The sequence below is a fragment of the Alnus glutinosa genome, chromosome 4 (assembly GCF_958979055.1).
Source record: "Alnus glutinosa chromosome 4, dhAlnGlut1.1, whole genome shotgun sequence".
Lineage (NCBI taxonomy): Eukaryota > Viridiplantae > Streptophyta > Magnoliopsida > Fagales > Betulaceae > Alnus > Alnus glutinosa.
In genome coordinates this window covers 2,033,787-2,051,750 of record NC_084889.1, presented here as the reverse complement: position 1 = coordinate 2,051,750, position 17,964 = coordinate 2,033,787, and the positions used below count along the sequence as shown (strand labels likewise).

Sequence of the window (17,964 nt, the reverse complement as noted above, 5' to 3'; positions counted from 1 at the left end):
AATTACTGTCGTTGCAAATGGTATATTATCGTTGTTGATACTTTCCCGCCACGCAACTCGCGCGAGGAGAAAATTACCACAAAGGTATTTGTGACGACTTATTAGCGACGACATGTTTATCGTTGCTGATATAATATTTTTTTTACATTAGCAACGATTTTCAGCAACAACATAGAAGTCGTTGCTACAAATCGCTTATCAGCAACAACTTTGAAAAGTCGTTGCTGATAAGTGATATTTAGCAACGACTTTTAGGTCGTTGCTAAAAATGTCGTTGCTATAGGACAAATTTCTTGTAGTGTGTTCTCCCTTCTCAAGGATTTTCACATTTCACATCCACAATCTGCTCTCCTTTTCTGTGACAGTACAGCGGCTTTACATATTGCTGCTAACCCGGTTTTTCACGAGAGAACCAAGCAAATTGAGCTTGACTGCCATTTTGTTCAGGAAAAGATTCAACTTGGTCTTATTCGAACTCTTCATGTTAAATCTCACTTACAATTGGCAGACATCTTCACTAAACCTCTCGGTTGTGCTTTGTTTCATAATCTATTGTCCAAGATGAATATCTTAGATATTTTTCATCTTGAGGGGGAGTATCAACATCTCACACAACCAGTTACATGCAACATGTCCACTGCAGAATGTCGTAGCAAGAAGCACACAGATCAACAATGTGATATCCAGGCTGTCACCTAGAGAGCACATGCTCTATTGTTTTTCATCACATGTTGTATTAGCTGTAGTTAATTAGATGTTGTATTAACTATAGTTAGTTAGATGTTAATCAGTGTGGTTTATTACAACGTAGCTTAGTCTTCAAGTTTCTGCAAGTTGTATAAAAGATATACTTGATAATTATTCAATACAAGTTACAGATTTCATTCCCATTCTCTGTTTTCACCTAAACCGTTCGGTTATTGATAGCTCGATCATCACATGTTGTCTCATTGTGTTAATACACATCACCAATTGTTGCATGTCTTCCCCAACATGATCCTCTGCGTGCATGCAGCCATGATAGGAAAGTAGTTATATATATATATGCTCCAATACCAATTTATATATGCTCCAATACCAATTGATGTATCTACGTAGTGAGAAGCAAAATCTGCAGACATAATAACTCACAACTTCTATAAAAATCCTAGAAAAGTCTAAGATCTATATGAATTAGCTAGGGGAAAACTCTCTCAATAGTGTTTTTTATTAATAAAACTGAGCAATAACATCAACTAAATAAAGCTGGTCAACCAAGCCACCCTAATTATGCTTAAATAAGTTTAGGTTTCCAACCCCGTACGTAAGTAAATTACAAAAATAACATTTTTTTTATAATTGTCACAAGCTTGCTCAAGTGAACGACGTCGCACGAGTGTTAATCGAAGTTTCAAGAATGATGTTCTTTCAAGAAAATTAAAGATACGGTTGTTTCAATACTTCCAATTTTTTGACGAAGAAAAATTATCATTAACTTTTTTTAGAGGCTTATAATTAAGAAATGCATCAAATACATTAAAACTCATTCCAGCTCAGGGGTAAAAAAATTACAAACTCTATATATATATATATATATATTGTAATACTTTATGTATCCATTCATTTATGGATTTTAGTTCTTTGTTAATTAATAGATAAATGTTGAGCATTGAGTGACTTAAAGAAGTATAAACTTTCAGTTAGACTTCAAAATTAAGGACTTGAATTAATGCATGTTTAAATTATAATTAAATTAGCCTGGGCCGGGGTTTCTTTATATATATATTAAACAAATAACTAATTCCACTTGGATTGAGGGACCATTTTAGATAGATAATACTGTACGTGATTGAAGCAATTCCTTAGGATCATCCAATTTCCAAAAGATATACGTTCAAAAAAACAAAAGGTTGAGGACTTTTGGGGAGGGCCATTGCCCCCCAGCTCTCAACGTGGCTCGATCGGCTAATCAACAGTCTCAATAATTAATGGGCCAACCTTTAGTACTTCGGACTTCTTGTAGTTTGAACTCTTTTTTTCTTTTTTTTCTTTTTTTTTTACTTTTCCAATAAAGAGCTGGACCACGAGCAACTCTACTTACCAAAGACAGAACCGTCATAGAATCATCAGCCATGCCATTATAATCAGCTGATTCATGGACCACTCTACTTCTGTTTAGCATGATACTTAGGTTGTCCTTACCACATTTCAAGTAGTAAAACTTCATGCCTAGAAAAGAACAACAAAAGGTTGTAAAACTTCATATTAATTATAAATTACAAAGCATGCTTAAAAAAAAAAAAAAAAAAACCGTATTAGTTTAATTGTAAGGGTGGAAATTGTTTGATCCATCACACCTAGTAAAACATCCACCTTAATTAGATTATTGTGGGATTGAATTTTAGGTTAGGAATAGAGCTAATTAATTCCTTGCGTGGGATTAGGTTGATTCAAAAAGTAATTAATTAACTCTAGTCCTTACTTAGGTAAGGCCGATTGGTACCGTCAAATTAGCATGCAAAGAGGGCTAGTGGTGGATAAAAATGTGGCTTTTACAATTACTCTTGAAAATTTGTCTAATTACTTTGATTAATATTAGAAACCTTACTTTTATCCGGTCACTATCTCACACGGCTAACGTTGCAATTTCAATTATTCTTTTTTTCCTTTTTTTTTTCTTTTCTTTGTTTTTTTTTTTTTTTTTAAAAAAAAAAAAAGCTTATTGACATAGCTATATTAGCACTTAACGGTGTGTGATAATAGTGGGATAAAAGCGTAGTTTTTAGCATTAATCCTTTATATATGTGCACATAAAATACTGTACAATACACTTTTATTTCAAAATGCTAACGTGACAATTATAACAAACTCTTGAATATATATATAATTGACTAAAGGTTTGTTAAAACTACTGTATTAGCATTTTAAGATAAATATAAAATAAAAATGTAGTTTATAACATTACTCATACATGCCACATAGCAAATCTAAATGGGCTGCAACTCTCTTTCGTCAAACGCTCAAAGCTGCCTTACACAAATGTCTTTATGCTTTGGATCTGGGTAGCCACCCAGCTTCTGTTTCAAGCCATGCTTATTATCCATTTTCAATCAATTTTTCTTCTCTCTTTTTACAACCCCCCATGCTTCCAAGGTCCTCTCACTCCAATGGTAAGATGATCGATGTCTAGTAAATTGGAGGATTTTGGACCTCCTAGACTCTTCATTGAATGTAGGCCCAATAAACCTTGAGGCTTCCAATTTAAATTTAAGAGATTTTTTTTTTTTTTTTTTTCCTAATTAGATTTAAGAGATCGAGAGATTGTTCCCAAAATTCACTAGTTTTTGATTATTTGATAGATAAAGACCTGGTTTTATAACTTTGACAATTAAAATTTTGAGTTTTGCTCGAAGAAAAATAAGTCCATTAATTGTCAGATTTTCCATTGAGTTTCGCTCGATTATTGTACATACACACAAAGTTGTGACGTACGTGAACAAAACGCCAACGTTCTTTTATTTTTGTTTACTCCCTCTCGCTAGCTGCATTCTTTTTGTAATGTTTTAATATTTACAATGTCCCTCGAATGTATTGTTGGAGTTATAATGTCTTCCTTCTGCAATCAAAGTTAACAAAAATACAGTCCATACGTTAAAAAAATTGCTTACCTTTTCCTGAATTTTTTAACTTACGAAAACGATTTGTGATCATATTTTAGGTCACGAAATAGGGATATTGCAATCTCAAATTTTAATGGTAAATTGAGAACGACTTCCAAAAATTGAAGCATTAGAAGGAAACTGAAAAAATGATGGTAGATAGAGGTATAAATATATAATTATATAGGTCAACTCTTATCCAACTCATTTAATTAAATAAATCAAATCCATCAACCATGACTTGACCCGCATAGTCCGCTTAATAAACAAATTATAGTGAGTTAATCCGAGCACGACCTTTTTCAAGCTGTTTCGATCGATATTTAATTATTTAGAATCATAAATAATAAAAATAACATAACTTTTCAGCATAATATCTAGTCATAATATTACAGTCTAACAAAGCTAATTCACATAAACAAAAAGTAGTCAAAAACATAGCAATAAATAAGATAATATTACATTCTAACAAATAACATGATAATTGATAAAGTCTCCTCGCTAAGCATCAATATTAATTAATAGAATGAGAAGTAGATAGAGTTGAAATATAATTTAAATTTACAAGGGTTATGAGGGTTAATTGTAGGTTGAGTAGGTTAATTGGAGATTGACTCATTTATTAATTTTGTCTAATCGATTTGACTCGATTTAACCCAAATTTTATTATACTAAATTTTAATCTACTAATTTTATGTCGGCTTTGAGACTTGTGTAAAAAATAAGTCAGCCTTAGTTAAGGGTGTAAATGTAATTTCACATTCTATTTTTAATTGTCGACATGGCTCGACTTGATTCGTTAGTACCATGAACACAGGCGAAAACGACCGTAGAGGATCCATATCATCTACCGCTATCCGTTGGACACTGGGCAACGCAGGCACAACCCACACCAATCGTCCATGGCAACTCTTCTCTCCCTCTCAACAACACTCCCTCCCTCCCCATTCAAGGTCCTCTCTCTCTCTCTCTCTCTCTCTTCCAAGCTCTTTGTCATTGCTTAATGGTTACCATAATCATCATCTTTTTCTTGTATTGCAGGGAAATGTGACGAATTTGAAGCCAAGCCCATGTCAGTTTCAACCACTCAAGCTCCACCTCGGAAGGGGCAGCGAAAGAAGGCCCTTAATCGTGCTCAATGCTGCCATGTCACCTGTCGTTGGGGCTGAACCGTCCGGCGTCCGGTTCCGGCTGGACAATCTGGGTCCGCAGCCGGGGTCGAGGAAGAAGGCGAAGAGAAAAGGGAGGGGCATAGCTGCGGGACAAGGGAACAGCTGCGGGTTCGGTATGAGGGGCCAGAAGTCGAGGTCCGGGCCCGGGGTGAGGAGGGGGTTTGAGGGCGGCCAAATGCCGCTTTATCGGAGAATACCCAAGTTGAAAGGGATTGCGGGAGGTAAAAATAGCTGTTACTTTTGGGTTTTAATGATTGGGTTTGTGTGTTTGATTGGAGGGCTATGTTGGGTTCTTGTTAGAATTTTAAATTTGGTTGCTTTGTGTTGGTGAATTTGGTAGATTTATATTGTATAGTAAGTGTTTGAGAAAATGCTTTGTTGGGTATCGTAATATGGGACTTCCGGGTTACAGCAAACTCAATGCTCGTTGGTGTGGCTGGGAAGTTGTTGGAAATTTGGCTTCTTGATCATACGGACTGATTCGTAACTGTAGACCACTTCTTTATGAATGGTGGACTTTACTTTGGTTCTTGGAGAGAAAGAGAATAAGGGAAGAAGCCTTTTCTTGCGGTCCTTTTCTTCCCATATTTCTTTTAAGAACCAATTAGCTTTGTTAGGAGTGTACCAGAAGTGTCTAGATTATATATTGTGTGTCGTCGTCCTGCTTTGGTGGGCAATTCTCATCAACTACAAATGTTTTAGGGTTGAACTTTGTCTTTCAAAGAGAGCAAGGCAGCCATGATAGTTGGGGTAAGAAAAAATGGGGATTGCTAAGTAGGAAGAATCATGCGCTGTCTTTCTGTCCTTCACATTGTAAGGAGCCTCAAAGATGGGTGGGTATAGGTTGAGCTCTAATCCAGTTATGTTGATAGGAAGTGGCAAAATAGTCTCCCATGTTTTTCCAAATGTCAGTTCACAAGTACCCCCTCTATGACTGTTTGAACCTTAAAGCTTGGATTTGAAATTAGTGATGTTCATAGCAGTATTACCAATCATTATTAAACAATGTTTGTGATTCCACCCTGTTATGTAGATTTTCTCTTGATTAGCTTCCCCACTGGACATGCACCTTGACTTCTTTAGTAAGCCCACCCGAAGAATCTAAAGCAATGCAGTAATCGTGATATGACACATTGTCAGTAACTTTTTTTTATTTTTAACACGAAGCACAGCTGTGTGTTTGTGTGTGTCAGTGTGCAGAAATATGTACATTTCATTGACGTATTTCTTTTTTATCTGTTTTGACAAGGTATGCATGCTGGTTTACCTAAATATGTCCCGGTTAACTTGAAGGACATAGAAGCTGCTGGATTTCAAGCAGGTGAAGAGGTGTCTCTTGAGACATTGAAGAAGAAGGGTTTGATTAACCCATCGGGAAGAGAAAGGAGACTCCCTCTAAAGGTACAAATGATACTTGTATTTTCTATTGCACTTTCCATATAGAAATAAACTTCTACCCTCTTTTCTTCAGAGCGCCTTCCTAAACTTTGTAGAAATTATGGGGGTTGCTCCATGGTTGTATAATTTTGAAAAACATAAACAAAGGAGTAGATTTTCCTAGGCAATGACCACTATTAACCATGGTTCACAACAGGCCCCTGTCTCACCATCAGCCAGGCTGACTTTGATGAAGCACTGACATAGGTTGAGCTATTTGTTAAAACAATATTACGCATTCATAGATCATGCTGCAATTCATAAAGTACACCCAATTGGCTGGGACCATGCTTTGCTGATTCAGACAAGGGGGAGTCAAGCATCTCCTGTATTGGCGCGTGTCAAAGTTGCCGTCCACTAAGTGGAATTTCTCTTTCGAGATCTAGGTTAATTGATGAGAACGTGCTTTTGGGTCAGCACACAGTTTCAAATGCATTGACCTTACAAAACTTGATCTTCATGGGTTGTTGGACAATAATTTACAACGTGTTGCATTAAGATCCGGAGATGAGGTTTAGTCCATTAATTGATGCCACTGAGCAATCAATAATACCGGACACTTGAAAGCACTATTTCTTCATTTATTAATATGAAAAGGAATTTACTAACATCCACGAGAGTAAGGATTATGTCCTAGATTTGGGGCCTCCTATACCGGGTACCATTCCCTTTCTCTCTAGACAAGCTCAAGTTCCATAATTCATCTGTTCTTTGTATCCTACATTTTGCCTTTCCAGGTGATAGTCTGGTTCCCTCATGAAATTGGCCTTTGACCCCAAAAAAGGAAACTCACTTTTTGGTAGAATTTTCCTTATCGATGGACTATCTAATTTTAAACGCCTTTTTCAGCATTTGATGATTATGCTTCTGCTACCCTTGAGATTAAAATTTGAAATGAAAATAACTTTTTTTCTGACTCTAGATTTACCCATTTTGGTTTAAAATTTGACCTTTTTTTTAGCTGATATGACTGGATTCTTTTTCCTGCTCAAAACAAGTATTCTGCCCAAATCAAGCGTATGAGAATCTCTTTATCCGGTCCTGATCGTTACGTGGGCTTTTATTGTGATTTGTCAAACTGGTGTGAGGATGGATGCAGATTGGCACTTCAATTTGCAGTTTTTGACTGTTACACACTTAAGCTCCCTGATTAGGTGATATACAGAGGTAGTTTCCAATGCAAAATATTTAGCAGATTGGGACTTTTGAATCAACCTTCAAATTTTAATCATATGGTCACACCATGTCACATGAATACCCTTAAGCTCCTTGCTTAGGTATATGAAGAGTTAGGATTTGAAGCTTTGATAATGTAACCTCAAGGGGTTTGTCTAAGTGGCTCCTTGACTTCGGTTTAGGATGCCTTATGAAGCTTTGACCCAAAAATCCAAATCCAATCCTACCACATCCCCTTTGGTGGCCATCCTCAAGGGTTTTATTTTGGTAATTACCTGGAAGGTGTGAATGGGAAGTAGATGTGCTGGAGATTGGGTACTCAAAGAGCTTTGACCCCCTCATCAGCTAGAAATTATAATAACAATAATAAAACTATGATTAAGTTTAATTAGAAAGGACTATAACATCATTTCAGTAGTTACATTTCTAAAAGAATTCCATAATGTTGGCTTCTTAACTTGCATATAACCAACTCTCTATGCAAGGTTCATTCACCAAATACATTCAGTCTCTTTCATGCCTCTTGCCAGTTTGGCCTAAAAAGTGTTGATTATTTCAGTTATACAATTTCAAGAATCACTGCCCCCTGCTGAAAGACAACAACATAATCCTTATTGTGTTATCTATTGTAACAAAGAAACTAGAAATCATGCTTATTCTGATATCAGAATCGCTATAGTAATATTTGAGGATTTATATGTGTATTCTACTTTTTTTTTTCTTTTGGTTTCAGGTTCTAGGTGATGGGGAACTAAAAGTGAAGCTGAACATAAAGGCTCGTGCCTTTTCAGCATCAGCAAAGGAGAAACTTGAGGCTGCTGGCTGTTCCCTCACTGTACTTCCTGGCCGAAAGAAGTGGGTAAAGCCATCAGTTGCAAAGAATATTGCACGTGCCGATGAATACTTTGCCAAGAAAAGAGCTGCTGCTGCTGCTGCAGCATCATCTGAACCAGCTTCTGCTTGAACCACCGGTGAGTGACTGCATTCAAAATTGTTCCTTCAAGAACAGTGTAAAATATGACATGGCAACATCTTACAGGGTGTTCGAATCCCCACCCTCCCCCTTTTTTTTTCTTCTTTTTTTTTTTTCCCTTTTTGAGTTTTTATCCTCAAGTTCTTAGACAGTATTTTCGTGTAGGGGTCTTATTGTCAATTTCTTGTGAATGGTGGAAGTGCGCTAATTTTGGTATTTCTTGCTTGTTTAGATGGCCTGAAACATGTAATGGTAAGTTGTGAGAGCACCATTTGTTTTTAATGGCTTGTGACTCCACCTTCTTACAGGAAGAGGAGTAAGTATTTGAGGCAAAACTCATGACGTGAGATTAAGCACACATTCTTTGTAATAAGGTGCAAGGGTTCTAATTGCTATTTTGCAACAATCATAAAGTAGACGTTGAATATTTTATGGAACAAAAAGAAGCATTCAATAATATTTTATCCTTTGTTTTCTTCTTGTAGCTATTAGTGCATAAATTATAATAGGGAACAGAATCCTTGCACCTTAATTTGGTAAGATCCAAATTGTTGGTATCCCAAATCAGGAATCTCGTATAGGATACAATCCAATTGTGCAATTTAGATCGTTGTCGCATAATAATTGCTCATTCCACCCTGTTATTGATTCTATCACACCGTGGACACAAGTCCTTTGCAGAATAAAGATTCTGTTCATTTTAAATGAAATGGAGAGGGGATATTTCATCGCCAAGATTTCATGTCATTGTATTTAACGGTATAGATGATGTAAGTGATAAATATGTTGGCACATTATTCAAAATATATTGCAAATGACGCAAAAAAAATACCATAAAATCATTGACATGGCTTTTTTTATTGACGTGTCATCTCCCTTAGCATGCATTTTATCATAGTGAAGTTGGTTGTGCAGTGTACACACCCTGTGTTGGCAAAATTATTGGATATGACGTGGGATTTCGTCAGAAAAGTTAACGGAAGTGGAATTTAGGGAGTGTTTTGATAATGGATTAATCCTTAATTATTGATTTGATCTGTTTTGAACTTTCGGGAATGATTTGATAAAAGGTCAATGATGGCTTATGTGTCATGCCTGAATTCGGTTGTGTATATGATGATGATGATGATGATAAAAAGAAGGGGGGCATGGGGGGTGGACTTCTTTCCCAGTTAGCCTAACGAGTTTAGATTATTCCTCCAAAAAGGCGTAGGCATAAAGATGGTCACACCAACCAAAATTGAGGGAATCACGAAGGGTGTGGTTAGCATTTTCTGCTTAGACAAAGGCATGTGGCAACATGATTGTCACACCAACCATAGATTCGGCTTTTCACATGATTGCAAGGCCTAACGTCTTATCGAGGAAAATTAGGGCAAATTGATAGGCCACGACATCAACAACATCAACCATCTAATATTTGAATCTTTCTTTTGGTCATCCTCCTACGGACTCTTTGTGCGGACTGTGTTTCATTGACTATATTCAAATGGACTTTATTACCTGCCCTTTTGCACATTAGCCAACCTTTCTCCCTTGGCCGAAGCTATTCTTTGGCTTCACAGAGGAAGCATTTTAACTTCAAGTTTGTTGTTTGAGTGCAGTATGTTTTGTGGTGTTTCAGATTTTGGGCTATTTGGGTCCCTTTTGATTGTATTTTACTATTTTGAGCAGAGTTTTTTGGAGTTTTGTTTATGGGAGATTTTGGTGGGTTTGGGTTAAGGAGAGAAACTGAGAAGAGATGCCAAGGAGGAAGAACAAGAATAATAATAGCTTTAAGAATCAACATCATTAACGAAAATTAAAGTTTAAGAATCAAATAGACCGTAAACTTCCAAGAAATTTTTCTCAGTTTTGGCTTTTTGATGTACCAAAACTTCATTTACGAAAAATGCAATGAAGTGGCCGAGGAGACTCGGATTCAGATCCCTAACAATTTGCAGTAATTCGGATAATAAAGGTAAAAAGTTCTTATGAAGTTCATTTGTCCAAACAATAAGACAGGCTGCTCCTGTCCAGACAGATAGAGACCTACTTATCAGGACAGGTTACTGGATACCTGTCTGGACATATGAGTTTCATAAAATCTCTTACATATTTATTATATAAATTGCTAACGATACAAACAGTTAAATTAGTGAAAAATATCTATCTATTAAACTCAAGCCGTTTAGGCCATGTGTACGTATCAAGACCCATGAATGATGAATGGAGGGTAACCAAAGTGGTAGGTAATTGACAGGGATCCGGCTTCCATGTGGTAGTTTAAAACTACTGTATGGTGCTGTAGTGGAAAACGGTACCGTTTTTTCACAAAACTGTACTATTTTCCACTTAAAAAAATTTGCAAAATTTTTAATAAATTTATAAATTATAAAAATAATAATAATTAAAAACCAAAAATATTAAAAAAAACAAAAAAAACAAAAAAAACTTAAGGAGTGGTCAGCATTGCCCAAGGGGGTGGCCGGACCACCCCCTTGGCCGATCTGGGGTGGACAAACCACCCCAGTCGACTTTGGGGGTGGTCCGGCCACCCCCAAAAGACCAAAAAAGAAGAAAAATAAAAATAAAAATAAAAAAAGTTGGGGGTTTGGGGTGGTCGAACCACCCCCAAAGGCCTTGGGGGTGCCTAGAAACCAAAAACAAAAATAAAAAAAGGTTTGGGTTTTAGGGGTGGCTCGGCCACCCCTAAAAGGCCTAGAAACCAAAAAAAAAAAAAAAAAAAAAAAAAAGGGTTTTGGGGGTGGCCGAATCACCTCCAAAGGCCTTGAGTCACCCCCAGATCGGTCGTATAGGGTGGTTAAAACCACCCCTAGGCCCTTGGGGGTGGTCCGGCTACCCTCCAAACTCCTAACTTTTTTTTTGTTTTGTTTTTTGGTCTTTTGGGGTGACCGGCCACCCCTTAAGCTTTTTTTGATTTTAATATTTTTTGTTTTTAATTATTATTATTTTTATAATTTTTAAATTTATTAAAAATTTTGCAAATTTTTTTAAGTGAAAAGCAATACCATTTTTCACCCATACTATAATTTTAAACTACCGCATGAAACAGGATCCAATTGACAGGTACATAGACGAGAGAATCAGATAAAAGGTACATATATATAATACATTCGTGGACGGAAGATATGGCCAATGTCTTTCGCAGTAGGAACCTTGACAGCTAAAAAGCGTTTCCTTGTTTTCCACGTGAAAATAAAAGAAATAAATGCATGCCACCCACAACTAAGCATCTTGAATAGGGAATTCAATATTTATAGTAAATGATCAAATTAATTAAAATAAATGAATTCACAATTATATCGCAGAAACGAAGAAGTATCCTACTCATCTTCGCCATCCCACGACTTATCATTTATCAACATTTTGTCTTTTTTTTTTTCTTTTTCTTTTTTTTTCTTTTTTCTTTTTGTGAGAAGTGGGTAAACTCCATCCTTTATGTTTTTAAATTAAGTACTAAGAATAGACTCAAGAATGAAATAACTTTTTTCATGAATAGACCCAGCTTGTCGCTAGTCACTACCCAGCCTCGTGATATTTTTCAAGTTGAAGCATTACACGGAATCTTTTCGACCCAATCGTGATACTTTGTCTTCCTTACGCCACCTCGGACGCCTAAGTTGGGTTGCCCGTTGCTTTTGACGCGGTGAGAGATAGGTAACCGCCTTCGGTCCGTGTTGAGCAACCGATTGCTCGATGGCACGATGGGGCGCATGGCATTGCTCTGGTCGTCTGCCCAGTTGAATATGGGACTCGGGGTATATGACTAGCAGCTGCCTATTGAGACAAAGTTTGAGATACTTGGCCTTACTCTGACCGATTGCCCAATATAATAACATGGGTACATGATTTTGTTTTGGCCAATTGTCCGATAGAATATAATGCGGGGTAAATGATCATGTTATTGGGACCCCTCAGCATTGGCATATCGGCTGGGCCTCGAGTCTCTAGCTCATGTGTTCAGCGAGATTGCGGTCGTTTAGCAGCAATCTCTCTGGAATTAGGTAATTGAGTGGGTTGAACATCAACCCTATTCGATGTGGCCCTTTCGTACACGATCAAGTCCATACACGTCATATCATGCTGAATTTAATGCCTAGTTACTCATTCTGGTAATAGGAGATTGGAGATTTCCGATCCCTTCTTTTATATATATACATATATATATATATGGGTTTGAGAAAGAAAAAAAAAAATGGATCTTTTTGAAAAGTCCCTTCATTTCCTCAAGAAATAACTATTTCCATTGAAATATTTCATAGAAATAAACAAAATAATAACTATTATATAGAAATAGGTATTCTATAATAAAGGTCTATTCAGAATACCAAAGAGTTAGTTAGCCCTTGGTTTCATCTTTGTACTACCATAAGATATCATAGCTAATAAATATTGGATTGATGGAATAAGTTTAGTTGTGGTGATTTAAATCTTTCTTTTTATGGCCTTATAATAACTAAACAAAAAATAAAAAATTATAATTAAGAGAATTCACATCCAACTCAGCAATTTTTTTTTTTTTTTTTTTTTTTCAATTTTATCTAAAAAAAATTGTTTTTTCTTTCAATTATTTTAGGTATCAACTTTTTCTAAAACTCATGTATCTCACTCTCTAATTTAGTTATCAATTTTTTTTTTGTTTTATTTAAATATTATTTATTTTTCAAAGTACTTGCATTCCAAAGTCATGTGCATGTTTATTAAGAGCCCCCTTTTCTTTTCTTTTCTTTCTTTTTTTTTTTTTTTTTTAGTTTTTATACAAAAGACATTTGGTGAGCTGCTGTGCTACGGTGAGCACGTAACAACTCATTAATTTTTGAGTTTAAGTGATTTGATGATGGCATCTTTCCAATAAAAAAGGAAGAAAATGAAAGACATTACATTTGATTTTAGAGATATGATGCATTGTCATCTCAAGACACAACTCTTAATCACTTTTATTCACTTGGTAATTTTTACTTTATTTTATTATTATTATTTAAAAAAAGAACCCTAAAATTAGTTGGGAGATCACTTTGCCACATAGACAAGATGGTCAAAAATTGTGTCTTGAAATAACAAAAGATTATACCCCTTGATTTTATTGGATGGGTGGCTTTATGCAACAAAGAAAAATTGTGGGTTACTATCTCCATTTATAAAACAAATATTTATATGAAAGAAGATGTACGGTGTGCAATTAAATCCGTACAATCTACACTTTTATTAGTCCTTTTCATTTTTACAAAAAATAAAAAAGCTCCTATTACATGAACAAATGGACATCAATAATTTTGACATAATTTTGAGTGTCATTCACAATTAATAAATAAAATCAAAATTTAAAAATATTACGATGATTACAAATTGTTTGCTTCATGACAATTCTCTTGGAAAAATTCTCCTCTATGAATGGTGATGACTGATGGGTGACAAGAAAAATGCTAATTTCTTTTCTTTTTTTATTTTTCTAAACAACATTTAAATTTAATAAGCCCAATTCCGTTACCGTCTCATGTTCTCATCTGGCCCTGTGGGTACAAAGATTTTGAAAATAAAAAATGAAAAATAACAAATGCGTGCGCCATAAATAGCAATGGCGACCACGACCCCAAACCTTTCACACGGTTGCGAGATTGGAGCTGAAAACTTAGCGACACGTGTCGCCCGGCCTTTGACGCAAACGACTTCAGCTGGGCAGATCCGTTGATCTTTAAGATATTTTCAATAAAAAATTAGTAATAAATTTATCTTTCCCTTCAGGTTGGTAAGGGTGTGAGTACCGATGAGATTTCTCGCGGGGGGCACCGCCCGCGTGAGACCAATAAAAAAAACTTTTCTCACATTATTCATATCGAGATTCTTTTATTATATCTCCTTGATTCTTAACCTATTTTATTATAGGAAAATATATTGTAAAGATTCTTAAGTTTAATTTTTTTTTAATCAAATTACTCTAATTAAATAAATTTTTAAGATATGCTATGTTATTAAATTGATTTTCTAGTATATTTACTGTTAAAATTTTTAACAAAAATTATGATACATAAGCATAATATAATGTCAGACTCAAAAAAAATAACTCTACGTGTGCATATGTGTTACTTCACCTTGATTATATCATTTTTTTTATTTTTAATTATTTTTTAAAATTAAATAATAAAAAAATTAGTATATGAGTATTTTTTGCAAATTTGTTAGTTGATGTTTAAATTATTACTTGTTAGACTTACATGATATTTGTCATAAAGGAATAAATCATTGACTTGATATATATATTTTAAGAAACAAATACTTGATACTTACCTTTACGTTAATATGATATATTGTTTATTTAATTAAATATATGATAATTTATTTTCATTTAAAAAAAAAAAAAAAGACTTTCAAGTTTCAACCTAGTTAGAATTGGAGGAACTTTCTGTAGAGTGATGTGCTTAAATTGATTTTTTTTTATTCTTTTATTTTTTTAATTTTATAGATATGTGCTTAAATTGATTATTTATGTAAATGTGCTCGATTCTAATAAAAAATATAAAAAAATTGAAGGAATTATAGTTCGAAATTCTAGAAATCTAGCCAAATAAATAGCTCAAGCCCAATCAGACAATAAGAGTGCAAGGCGAGCTTCTCTGCCTAGCTGTGCTGTTACGGTGTTACCCATTTCCCAAACCGCTTTTTCTTTTTCGTTTTTTTTTTTTTTTTGGGGGGGGTTATTGTGTGTGGCTGTGTTGAATATAAAGTCATGCGGAACCTCTTCCTAGCTAATCCTTCTTTGGGTTCTTTCGTCTCTCTCTGTATCTCCGGCCCAACCCTTGCCTAATTCTCGACCTTAATTATTATTATTTTTTTGTGTGTGAATAGTGATTTATACTTTTCGGCAAGAATCATCCTTCGGAGGAGCGCTGTACAGCTGAGCTTAAGGTATCTCTCTCTCTCTCTCTCTCTCTATGTGGAGCTTTGGTTTGTTGAATTTTGCTACTGTTGCGTCTAAATCCTTTTGAGCTCTTTCTGGAAATGGTTTTAGCTTTCCAGATCTACCGAAATAGGTTTCATAAGTTTTATTAGATCCATTCGTGTAGAATCAGAAATCTCTAATTTTCCTTTTACTTTTTTTTTTTTAATTTTTTTTTTTTATGCGTTTGATGAAATTTCAAACACAAGGAGGTCTTCGTGATCGTAAGCCTTGCTAGTTTTTCTTTTGTTTTCCGCGTAGACGGTGTCAGCTATGTGGCTGGCGATTGCGTTAGCTTAATCTGTTTTTATTTGATTTATTTATTCATATATATATATTTGACCAGATCTTGATCTATAGCCGTCCATAAATGTTATCCACGTTCCTAGATCTGCAAAAAACCTGTTCAAACTTTGCAATCTCTCTCTCTCTCTCTCTCTCTCTCTCTCTCTCTCTCTCTCTCTCTCTCTCTCTCTCTCTCTCTCTGGTTCTAATCAATTTACAACAAATTGCGCCAGAAATTGAAGCAAAAGATGAACCACTGTGCGATCCAACAGAACGCCTTCGCAGGCCGTGAAGAGATGCGAAGAGAACACGTGATTTGTCCCAAACCTCGCCGTCTCGGTCTCTTGAATGCCACCGTAAACGAGCACCCTATCAGATCCCTTAGATGGCACCTCAGGTAATTTTCTCCTAACACACCTGCTCTCGATTTTTATTTTTTTTTTGTCAATTTTTATTTTACTAAGCGTTTATTTGATTTTGCAGCCACCAGGCGGAGCTATGTGATTCAAAAGCTGGGATTGATCTTTTGGATATCATCCTCACAAAGGTATGCTTTTCTTTTTCCGAAAAAAAAAAGTTTATGTTTTATTTTTTTTATCATATATTTATTCTAGGCCTGACGTGCTTGATCTATAATAAATTAAGTTTGGGTTCGAGTTCCTTTAAATGTTTAAAACGGTATCATGTTTTTGGAACTTTTCAATTTTTTTCCCACCTCAAATGAACATAATCTGAAAGTAGTAGGACTATGACCAAATTGAAAAGTGGAGGATTATTTTGTAGTTTAGCAGACTAATTGTTTATCAAAATGTAAACAAATTCAACTGGGTACCAAGTACCATAATCAATAGCGACATTTCAACAGAAAACACCAGCATATTTGTGGAATATTTTGTGATACAAGGTCGGTGCCATTCTGTTTTTATCTAGAAACAATTTGACATACACGTAGTTTAAGAGTGATTTCTGTCTTTGTTTCTTTCTTTTCTTAATTAATGTGAGTTTTGTTACAGGGTGGTGGTTGTGGCGTGGAACAAGCTCCGCCACAGGTAGCCTCGTCGCCCCCATTTTTTTGCGGGTCACCGCCGAGCAGAGTAGCTAACCCATTAATTCAAGACGCTCGATTCGGGGATGAGAAGCTCATCCCACAGTCGCCGTTGTCCCCAATTCCGCTACAATCTGGCTCATCATCATCTCCGTCCTCATCCGCGAGGAAAGGAAGCTGTGTTCGGGCCAGTTTTGGGAACAAACCATCGGTGAGGATCGAGGGGTTCGATTGCCTTGACAGGGATAGGCGAAGTTGCAGCATCCCTGCGCTTGCTTAGAACCCAAGTTAAACCAACAAGAAGAGTGAGTACATAGTAATGAAGCAGTAAAACAAAAGTTACACAAAAGTTAATTGCATGAGATGAATTTTCAAATTCTCATAGAGGGAAGAGGTAAATCCTTTTGCGTTGGTGTAAATATGTTTAAAAGGGTCTTGTGTAAATTTTAGTGCAAGTGTCTTTGTAAGTAGATGAAATGTTAACCAAATAATGGAAGAGGGGTTCTTCGGTGTTGGAGGGTTGGTTTGGGTTGGGCAAACAATCCGTGACCACCCTCTTTTCTTGTAAGTAAAAGAGTCGGATTTTCCATTTTCATTTTGCCTTTTTTTTTTTTTGGTGGGGGGTCTTTGAAATTGAAGTTTCATTGAGCGGCTTTCTTGTGAGGGAAAACCTGTACAAAGTGAAGTTCCTATTAGTAGAATTTGGTGACTTTTTGTTATTCTGCTTTCTTGTCGTTTGGCTGTTTCCGCGTTTTACTGTTTACTTTCGAATTCGAATCTCAGAAAGTGATTTTTTGTGACGTGTTATTGTTGCCTATTTATCACGCCAACAAGAGGGGGGGGGGGGGGGGGTGCCCTTTTTTCAAAGTGTATGAATTAGTCAGTTTTAATTGAGTTTGGAGTTCTACCAATATTCACATGCACCTTTCTATGGCATGCTCAAAAGTAATCATTCTCTCACCCGTTTTTCTCCATTTATTGTCTTTTGGGCCTATATTCGTTAAAATGATAATGATGTTTTCTGAGTCTCCTGGCGTGTGTTTGTGTGACTACAACTTGGTCCGCAAGGTGGTTGAAAGCAGGCCAATCAAATCAAGGGTGATTGTAGTTAAAAACTCTCCGTTCTCTCTCCTCCATCCTGTTCTCCCTGATTTTTTTCCTGTGTAAGCTGTGCTTCCCTCCCCACCACCCATCTCCGTTTTCCTCTCTTCTTCTTCCACCCCAACATCCGACCACCCTTACTTCTCACTTTCCATCATCTATCTCTTCAACCTTCTACTGTCTTTTCAGTTTTTCAAGCC

At 35.8% G+C, this 17,964-nt stretch overlaps 2 protein-coding genes across 5 annotated transcripts; both read left to right on the top strand.

Annotated features, from left to right (window-relative positions):
• The first annotated feature begins 4,452 nt into the window (after positions 1-4,452).
• Positions 4,453-9,449, top strand: LOC133867494 (large ribosomal subunit protein uL15c). Of its 4 annotated transcripts, none has more exons than XM_062304292.1 (5): positions 4,453-4,591; positions 4,680-5,031; positions 6,060-6,211; positions 8,157-8,394; positions 9,312-9,449. In XM_062304292.1, exons 1-4 carry the CDS (start codon positions 4,541-4,543, stop codon positions 8,385-8,387), a joined length of 786 nt encoding a protein of 261 aa, XP_062160276.1. In that variant the 5' UTR covers positions 4,453-4,540; the 3' UTR covers positions 8,388-8,394; positions 9,312-9,449. The 4 variants fall into 4 exon arrangements, with proteins under 4 accessions (XP_062160276.1, XP_062160277.1, XP_062160275.1 ...); XM_062304293.1 differs by lacking the exon at positions 9,312-9,449 and adding an exon at positions 8,705-8,870; XM_062304291.1 differs by lacking the exon at positions 9,312-9,449 and adding an exon at positions 8,629-8,870.
• A 5,650-nt stretch (positions 9,450-15,099) lies between these two features.
• LOC133866937 (uncharacterized) lies at positions 15,100-17,463 on the top strand. The gene is made up of 4 exons (XM_062303603.1): positions 15,100-15,302; positions 15,852-16,015; positions 16,102-16,165; positions 16,632-17,463. Exons 2-4 carry the CDS (start codon positions 15,867-15,869, stop codon positions 16,941-16,943), a joined length of 525 nt encoding a protein of 174 aa, XP_062159587.1. The 5' UTR covers positions 15,100-15,302; positions 15,852-15,866; the 3' UTR covers positions 16,944-17,463.
• The last annotated feature ends 501 nt before the right edge of the window (positions 17,464-17,964 follow it).